The sequence below is a fragment of the Anoplophora glabripennis genome, unplaced genomic scaffold (genome assembly GCF_000390285.2).
Source record: "Anoplophora glabripennis isolate ALB-LARVAE unplaced genomic scaffold, Agla_2.0 scaffold36, whole genome shotgun sequence".
Lineage (NCBI taxonomy): Eukaryota > Metazoa > Arthropoda > Insecta > Coleoptera > Cerambycidae > Anoplophora > Anoplophora glabripennis.
Window position 1 is genome coordinate 1,844,009 of NW_019416310.1, and position 10,442 is coordinate 1,854,450.

The window sequence follows — 10,442 nt, forward strand, 5'->3', positions numbered from 1 at the left end:
TTGATTTTTTAATAATTTGCGGACATTAAATCGTCGGACACTTATATCACTATTTTGTACAGTAAATTTAAAAGTGGAAAAAATGAAAATTAGATATGTGGTAATCGATTTTTCATACCCCGTGAAAATTCCGATTTCCAGCTGTCGGACTGAAAAAACGCGGCTTGAAATTTGTCGGACAACAATACTTTTTGACTGAATTAATTATTTACAATTAATTTTACTAAAAATTACCTATGTGGTAATTAATTTTCAATACCCTGTTATTTTGGCATGTTTCGATCGGTAGACACGTCAATGTCGGAAGAATTTCGGTCGGACAAATTTAAATCGGCATTTGCAACAAAATTTCCAGTAACTTAAGCTAAAAAAAAGAGGTGGTCTTAACTTTTCAAGACCCCGGGAAATTGCCATGTTTTTGGACTTTTCCGAGTGGAAAAGCGGAGGAATCGAGAAAAGTCGCAGAGGAAAAGTGTGGTAGACTCGTAAAAACGGAGTTCCTCACGAGTTATAAGGTATGTGGTAATCAACTTTCCAGGGGGGGAGGGGGGTGGCTGTACTGTGGACTATTATTTCTATTCCTTGACCTATTAGTTTTAATATAACTTCAAATCGAAAGCATCAAGTATTTCTAATAATATGTAAATACAAGAGTCATTTACCTTAGTAGTACATATAGTCTTTCCGATGTCAATTGAAGAACCAGGAGGTTGACAGTATGTACCAGGTTCGGTCGTTGACGAAGCAACTCGGCATTGAAATATTTCAAAAACTTGTTCCAATATTTATTTAGCCATACCCATGTACAGGTCCGGTCAAACTAAACGTGGATGTGGTAGAAATGTATATTGTATACGCCCAGTTGAAAAATGCGAACGCGGGCAAACGAAATACAAACACAGCTGCATTGGGCCACTGGGCGATAAATCTCAGCTGTTGACAAGTGGTTGACAAATTGCCCAGCAGTGCAGTGCAGCAATGCGGAATTTGGTGTGATTCAGGTGATTTTAATTTATTATAATCACCTTCTATTAATCATTGATATTACAATTGCGAAAGGGAGAAATAATATTATTACAACATGGCATTTTGGAGACCTTTTTACCTTTAGCAGAAAACTTATTTAGGGACGCTTATGAAAATCATTAAATTTTATTACCAGGCGATTTTTTACGTGTTCAACTGACTTCGGAAAGACTAATTGATGGTAATATTTAGTATGTTTATGCTGATGTAATCTCTAGGATAATTAATTATTTAATTAATTCTTTAAATCATCCACCCTGTATCCAGTTGCTTGGTACTTCACGAACTCGCCAACCACAGCTATCTAGCATAATTCAATATAAATTCAAGCCAGACTTTAATCCGCCAGAGTAAATATTAATTTCTCGTTGCAGCGTCCCTCAAGGGCTGGAGGACGTCTCCTCCTACCCGGCTCTGTTTGCCGAATTAATTGGCACGGGCAAGTGGAGCGTAGACGACCTGAAAAAATTGGCCGGCCTGAATTTCCTCAGGGTGTTCCAGGAGGCCGAGCGGATCCGGGACGAGTTCAAGAAGGCCAACGTGCCGCCCTACGAGGACGTCATGACGCCGAGGATGCAGAGCAACTGCACCTCCACCAAGCAGGGCAACTTCTGATCTGGACACGAGGTGGTTGCGCCGAGTGAATTTAAAACGACGGTACGTGCTTCGGGAACTATGGTTTAGTTCTTGAACTTCTGGTGTTATTTTCCGATCTACAGTCTATAGTGGCGCAAATACACGATTTTTTTATTTCTCTCACTGTAACGTGTGGTTCTAAAACGTTATTTAAGGAGAAATGTAAAAAAGATTGTCCTTTTTTTAATAACAAGAGCCTATTTTTTTTAATAGTCCGAAATCAGCAGGAAGTGATAACCCCACATTGTACTATTATACAAAGTAGATTTAATAACTTTTAATTTGTTGTACACCTTTCAGTATTAAGTTAAATGTGACTTTTTTGTTATTAGTATTTTTGTACCTTGCCATTTCAGTAATACATACACGGTGGCTCAGATTTANTACACCTTTCAGTATTAAGTTAAATGTGACTTTTTTTGTTATTAGTATTTTTGTACCTTGCCATTTCAGTAATACATACACGGTGGCTCAGATTTAACCGGACCCAAGATATATTTTTTTTAATTATGAATATTCTTAAGGAAGAACCCTATTCGAAAAATACAGTGTGGGCCATTTTGGTGATGCATGTATGGTATCTTGGAAACTATACCTAAGAGATAGGAAAATGGTTAAATGGGGAAAGTTTTAGACAGTTCTGTTGCTAACTTAATGGCGCTTGCAGACCAGTCCTAGTTTTTAAGTTATTTTGAAAAAAAAGTAAATGCGGCGTTTTCGAAAATCGTCTGAATCTTTTTTATTTGGAGCAATTTTTAAAATCTGAAAACACTATTTCACAGAAAGTTTTTTCAAATAATTCACTGTATATTAAATTTTCAGTGCGATGTTTCGGTTGTGAGAAACCGATTTAAAATCAAATTTCAAACTTCTTCTGTACTCTGCGTTGTCATTCTACTAACTAGGCCAGGAAATATAGAGTTGGACGCGACATTTTGTTTCGGCGAGCTGAATTTATCACTGTAGATGCTAAATATTATGTACAATAACATAGTTTCCACAGTCATAAAAATGGGGGGAAGATTGTTTACAGGATGGTTAATTCTCTTCTCGTTTTTCGCTTATAACTTTTTTCCGTTAATTTCCACGAAAAAACAGTAAAGTACTTTTTTTTCGTCTTCAAAAGATCTACAAAACTAGCCCTCGAGCTTCAAAAAGTATTGATTAGATCAAAAGTTATAAACAGAAGAAGTTAATTTATGACTTTTGAATTAAACATTTATAAACTGCGTTATTATTACCAGAACGTTTTGGCATCGCATCCTCTCATTCCTTATCACTGTTTAATAACTCACACAAAATCTGGAATCGGTAAGTTGAATAGTTTACAAGTTATGGCCTTATAAACAAATTAACTAATTATTAGTCTGGACGATCCCGAGCATCTTCCACAATCGCACTGATTTTTTTCATGGTAGATTTCATAATAATACATTGAAATCTATCATTTTTTTTAATTTCAAATTTGCAACCTGAATTTTTTTTATTTTTTAGCCTTAGTTGCAAAATGAAATATACGACGCACGCGCGTGATATAGTTATATATTATTACATATTCGGAAAGCTTATGAAAATAGCTTTAAGTTAAAAAAAAATTGTCAAGATTCGTTGAAAAACAACGGAGTTACACACTGTCAAATATATTATTTTCAAGCGAATTTCGCTTTTTTAACGGCAGGACTATGAATACGTCATTTTCTTCGGACTTGCTGTCGTTCGCTTCCCCCGCCCTTCCGCCGCGCCACGGCTCGCCGAAAAATCAAGCGACCCACTGACTTTTGACAATATTTACGTATACGTCCACAAATAAGTACTCGGGTTGCCGGTTATGAAAGTTTTTTTTTTGCCGCTCCCAACCTAATTTGTTTAACAATAGGCCGTCAACTTTGACAGTCTGTAACTCCGTTGTTTTTCAACGAATCTTGACGATTTTTTTTTAACTTAAAGCTCTTTTCATAAGCTTTTTGAATATGTAAAAATATATAACAATATCACGCGCGTGCGTCGTATATTTCATTTTGCAACTATGGCTAAAAAATAAAAAACTTTCCATGTTGCAAATTTGAAATTAAAAAAAAAATGATAGATTTCAATGTATTATTATGAAATCTACCATGAAAAATATCAGTGCGATTGTGGAAGATGCTCGAGATCGTCCAAACTAATAATTAGTTAATTTGTTTATAAGGCCATAACTTGTAAACTATTCAACTTACCGGTTCCAGATTTCGATTTCGAGTTATTAGACAGTGACAAGAAATGAGAGGATGCGATGCCAAAACGTTCTGGTAATAATAACGCAATTTATAAATGTTTAATTCAAAAGTCATAAATACCTAAACTTCTTCTTTTGATATAATCAATATTTTTTGAAGCTCGTGGGCTAGTTTTGTAAGTTTTGAAAAAAAGTACTTTATTGTTTTATCGTGGAAATGAACGGAAAAAAGTTATAAGTGAAAAACGTGAATTTAGGTAAAAATTATACAATTAACCACCCTGTAAATAATCTTCCCCCCATTTTTACGACTGTGGAAACTAATATAGTAAATTGTAAATAATATTTAGCATCTACAGTGATAAATTCAACTTGCCGAAACAAAAAGTCGCGAAATGGTCATTTCCTAGCTCTTTTTCCTGGCCTATAACGAATGATTTTAGTTTACCAGACGATGGCAGTATGATTCACTGATGGACTAGGCATGTAATCCGCACAGTAGTTTCTTCCCCTAAATTATTTGTTAAAAATGCGAAGTATATTTGCTTATTTCTATTAGCTTAGAAAATATTACAAATATATTTTTTTAACATTTTTAGCAAAAAATCCTTACTTATTTTCAAAAGGGCTATTGTACATTCTCGGATTCGACGTTAAGATGACTCACCCTGTATGGCTTATGAAATTTCTTAGATAAAGACAAACACAAACTTTGAGAAAAAATTAAAAAAAAAAAGAAGAATTACATAGAAATATAAGAATTTCACGAAAAAATAATCAGTCCTCAATCGACGTTATTTATTGTTGATAATAACTAATTTGATGCAGTAATATAATCTACAAATGTCACATTTCATATTTGTAAGACTTAAGGTATAAGTTTTCTTCGTAAAAACAATTATGTATTATTTTATTGTTATTACTTACATATACACAATGTGTTCCAACGAAACTTGGCCCCTCCTGCAGTAACTTTGTATGCAGTTTTCAAGGATTTGCCACCCCTTCCCCCCAAAACCCCAGCCTCTTTTTCGGATCTTTTCAACAGAAATATTGCTTTTAGAGATAGAAAGATTGCTTTTAGAGCTAGAAAGCATTCTCTATTCCTTCAACTCGTCAAATTAAGAAGGAAAAGAATAGTTATAATTAATTAATTGATCTCCACTGTCTCTTATGTATCTACATATTTGAAACAAATTAATATCAACTTAATAGGAACTTTATGGGACAATTCAGTTACACAAACACTTTTGGAATACATTGTAGGTATATAAGCATTATTTTGATCTAAACATATCTAAGGTCAGTCACGCGGAGAAAAATGTTTGCTTGTTACCTCCACATGCAAAAGGCAAAAAACCTTTTTACGCAACACGTACCCAAAGAATGTAATTATTAAATAATGGTGCTACATAAGTTAGCTGAACATAGATATAGATATTAATAGGTATTATAAATGGATGTCTCTAAACCTATTTTTGTTGTTAGATGGCGTTTTGTGATACGAAGATTTTTATATACCCAAAGTTAAGGATGCAATGTAAATTTTATCGTACTTAGGTAGTCTATTAAGTTTCTTGTATTATATCACGACGTTTTAGTCTATTTTTACAAACTCTATGGCGAGTTTTTTATGTAGATAATTCTAAATAAACCATTAGTAATGGTGTTGTCGAAAAAAGTTAAGAGGAAAGTTTTATTTTAGCAAAGGAAATTGTATAAATAATAAAATTGGCAACCCATTATAGTCGTTATAGGTTTTAATATTGTACATATGTCTTCGGTGGAAAAAAAATCGCTTTCAAATTATTGTAGAGTAAAATGAATGCCCTTTGGGCACCGATTTTTCATATTTGTATGATAACGTCTCTTTTGTGATAAAAAAAACTCAAAATGTGAATTTAAATATAAAGTTTCAAGAAGTTTAAACTCAATTTTTGAAGATATGTTTTCCTTTAAATATAATTTGTAATACAGACTGATTGCATAAACCTTCGTCTCACCTCACCTCGAAACTGGTACCGACATTCTACCCCATCCTCTTTTTGAGTGTTATACTTTGAAGAAACCTTACGATTTTTATAAAAATTTGCATTTCGGATATATTAACTTGTGTTTTTCAAATAGAACACCTTTCGCATTTTTACGTAGCAAGAACAACAAAGGCGATATAGTCAAAAATATGTCAGACAAAAGACTTAGTTATCTAGGAAGAAAGTCTAATATACAGGGTGATTCACAAACGGTGAGCAAAAATGAAACCTCGTATTCTTTGGTGAATTTTAAATCTTTCGTATAAAATTTTTACCCAGGACGCTTTATTGAAAAGATACAGCGGGTTAAACTTAAAAAAATATTTTTAATTTTTTTAAATAATTTACAAACTAGTAAGTGAAATAATTTGAAATTGGGCACATGTATTTACGTAAACATTGTCCAAAATGTGATGCCTTTTTCTAGAAATTAGATGCTCCAGTGGCGGATATGTAGGGTATCGGTGGCATATTTTTCTAAATAAATTAGTACGCCACTGCATTACAGTAACAATCATATTTTCGGATTCGTCTTTCAATTTTCTACAAATGACTACTCTCTTGTTTTTCGAAAAATGCCTGATATTCGAGTAAAACTTAAAAAACGAACTGGAAACACTTTTACTTAAGTGACATGACAAACATCATCATCAGTCGGTTATTTATTCGAATAAAGAAATTAATAACATTAGTCATCATTTTAATGTTTTTATTTGAGTAAATGCTCAAAAATACATCCATTTCCACGAACACCGGGCGCGACATATTTTTAGTAACGAAAATGTAATTTTTTCGAAGTTTACTGTTGCTTGAATCTGATGAAAAGCATTATTTATTCTTTCTTCTAACTGTTCAGATGTATTAATTTGTTCACTGTATAACATCACCCCACAAAATGAAATCCAGTGGGTTGAGGTCCGGTGTTTTCAGTTCGTTTTTTAAGTATTACTCGAAAGTTAGGCTTTTTTCGAAAAACATAAGACAGTAGTAATTTGTAGAAAATTGAAAGATGAATCCGAAAATATCATGATTGTTGCCGTAAGGTAGTGGCGTAATATTTTACTTTGAAAAATATTCCACCGTTGCCCTGTATCTACGCCACTGAAGCATCTAAATTTTAGAAAAAGGTTTCAGATGTTTATATAAATACATGTGCTTAATTTCAAATTATTTCACTTACTAGTTCTCAAATTATTAAAAAAAAAATTAAATATTTTTTTGGTTTAACACCCTGTATCTTTTTAACGAAGATAATAACTTTATAGGAAAGAATCCCCTTAAAATTCACCAAAGAATACGGGGTTTCATTTTTAGTCACCGTTTGTGAATCACCCTGTACTTCTAAAAGTGGTTCTACACACAATTTATTGAACAATAAATTGAACAAGTTGACCTTCAATTTATTTTATGAAGTGTAAGTGAAGTAAACAGAGTGCATTTATTTACTTCAAGAAATTGGAGATTTAGAACATGTTCAAATTTATTGGCCAATTTTAGGGATATCTAGTTACATTTTGTATTTTTTTAAATGCCAACCCAATTATGATGATTTGAGATTTGCAAATGTAAAAAAAAATAAGCAAAAAGCAAGAAGTAGAAGATGGTGGGTTCGATCATGGATTGGACAAAGAAAGATGAAAGGAAATTTGCACTTGTTGCATACCGAATTTTTAAATGAGGATCCTGAACGATTTAGATTATTTTTAAGAATGAATTAATCATGATTTAGTAAGTTGACGAACTATGAAGTTCGGGGCATCAATGAAATTAGCCAATAAATTGTTGTAAATGTTGAAATAGTAAATAAATTGTGAAATTAATTAATATTGTTATCAATTTATTGTTTAATAAATTGTTGTGTGTAAAACAGCTTTAACATTTGAGCTCATGTAAGATTATTTTAGACATGTCTCCCTAAGGAAGCGTTTAAATATTTAAAAATATACAATGTGTTCTGTTAAAAAATGCAACCTTCAATTGTTTTACTAAATAAATATTGTTTTGAAATCACAAGAAAATTTAGAAATATAAAAGATAAGATGTGTACAATTTTCTCTGTACATTTCTATTGCGTTTATACTTGTAACGACGGATATTACGCTAGTTCTTTAATGAGCACCTCCAGAATTCTTAAGAGCCATATCTTATGCTGAAAAAAAATACTTCACCCTATATAAAATCAGATACCTAAATAATGTTTTCAAACAATTCATTACTAGAGAAAATCTTGTCTTACAATTAAAGTTAAGACTTTGACATGCAGAAATGGGATTTCTACAGGATCACCTGACCACCGTGAAGACCCGTGATCGCTGCCCGCTGTGGTAGAGTTGTTTCAAAATCTTATGAGCTTTGACCTTCATATGCGCAGAAACATAATTCCGACCGTCGCCTAAATTAATCTACGTCCTAAAAATATTACATATATTATTCACAGTATATCTAGAGCGCTCGTAGCGTAAACAAGCCTTTGATCCGATTCCAATCATAATAAAATGCCCTATTATTTATTATTTTAATTTAAGCAATAAAAATATATATAACGAACGTTCGCCAGTTGCCTTTATTGATGCTCGAGCGCCTTAGTTCATTTCTGGTTGTAATGAGGCAAGTGGTCTAATTCTGAGTCAATGTTTTCACAACGTGCTTATTAGAAGAATTATGGGGATACGCCACGCCTTTCGCGCATTTCGCGGCTCATGAGATTTTGAAACTACTTTACTCTGCGTTTTGTGTCTTATAGCTGTTTTACATTGACAATTTATTGATCAATTAATTCATGAAGTCGCTTCATCAAGAAATTGGATAAGTGTAATGCACCAAATCTGCTGTCAAATAACTTCATGAATTTATTCATCAAGTTCTTGACGAATTAGAGCATGCTCTAATTTTCGTCAATTTCTACGTGAAGTTCGGAAGTACCAACCCAACAGATTTCCACCCTCAGATCAGTAATGAGGTTATGTTATTGGAATATGTAAATAATTGTGTGGCGTCGTACTAGTTTTGCATTGTTTTTACTGATTTGTTACTTACAAACACTAATATTTATATAATATGTGTCAAAACGGTACCGCTGTTGTATCACTACAGTTATGACTGGAAAGGTGACATTTTTGAAATTTATTTGCTTCTTTGATTCGTTGGTAGAACTGATTCATGCATCAAAAAACTTGATAAAGTCTGTAGCAGTGTAAAAACCACACTGTTTACCAATAAAAATTCGTGAATTAATTCATGAAAAACTTCGTCAATTTATTCATCAATAAATTGTCAATGTAAAACAGCTATTGTCTCTGGTTTTTCTATAACAGAAACTTAGACAAACGCTTGAAAATAATACTTTTTTTACAGTGACAAAACACTTGAAATTTTATATTTATACCACTATATTATGAACTAATTGTTTAATTTAGGAACCCTATGTGTTCATATGATAGGTCAGTTCATTTGTTATGCTACCAAAGTTTCTGAATGCCAATCTGATAAAATAAATGCAAATTCTGCATCGGCATTTCAAATGAACTATCAATTCCAAAATTACCTTGACTGAACCCTGTAAGTTATATCTTAGCCTAAGAATAGGGTAGTTACACTAATTATAAAGAGACAAAACTGCTCTGCATAAACAGAATACGGAATTAATATTGTTTATATTAAAATTGTAAATAAATTGTGCAAAACGAAATCCATGCTTGTTTAGCAATAAAAAATTGTGTACTACAATGGACAGCGTACAATCTAGGAAATGTTTCTCTGTAAGATGTGTGTCTGTTTTAAATTATATCTTAAGAAATTGAGAAAGAAGTACGGTTGGACCAATTTCTTACTGTTTATATTAACTCGTTAGAGAAATTTGTACATATAAATGAAATTTCCCAACATATCATAGTTTTAGGGTTACTATTCATATTGTAAGGTCCTGTACGTATTTTGTATTTATTTTTGTTGTCCTCTCGCGTAATTTATGTCTATGAATTGGATTTAATAAAATTTTTACAAATATAGTCGTGTTAGCATTATTATTAAACATTTTACACCCCTATTTAAATTAAAACGACGCTTCTAAAGACTCTATACAGGGTGTCCCACCGGGGACTGCGTCGATCGATATCTTACTGCTCCAAAAAATGTGAAAATTTGGCAACATGGAAAACTGCAGCAAATTCTCCACATGTTCTTGAATTTACTTTTCCATAAATAACAAACAAATTAAAATAATCCTCATTAGTATAATTTAAACGATCCCCAGGCAATCTTATTTAAATTTTCGGCAAAAACTATTCAGACACAACAATAATTTGACAACTAACTTGACAAATGTTAAGTTATTTCAATTGTTTTTGGAGTGTTTCCGGTCATGGCCAATTTGACAACTGGGCTGATACGAGAAAAACTTCCAAAAAGTACAAGATTGCAAACATCTCTAAAAGTAGTAACGGCAACCCTAACAATGCTTGTATGGCTTGAAACGAAATTTCAATCTGCGTACGACAGAGTAAAAAAATACAGGGTGTTCCATTTAAGTTAAC

The 10,442-nt window shown here is 32.5% G+C and overlaps 1 protein-coding gene across 1 annotated transcript in view; it reads left to right on the forward strand.

The window, feature by feature from the left end:
- LOC108915795 (dipeptidase 1-like) overlaps positions 1-1,641 on the forward strand; it is a 48,216-nt gene extending 46,575 nt beyond the window's left edge. Inside the window, exon 7 of the mRNA XM_018721931.1 lies at positions 1,401-1,641. Coding sequence (XP_018577447.1) covers positions 1,401-1,641 — 241 coding nt within the window. The remainder of the gene's footprint in view (positions 1-1,400) is intronic.
- Positions 1,642-10,442: the final 8,801 nt, after the last annotated feature.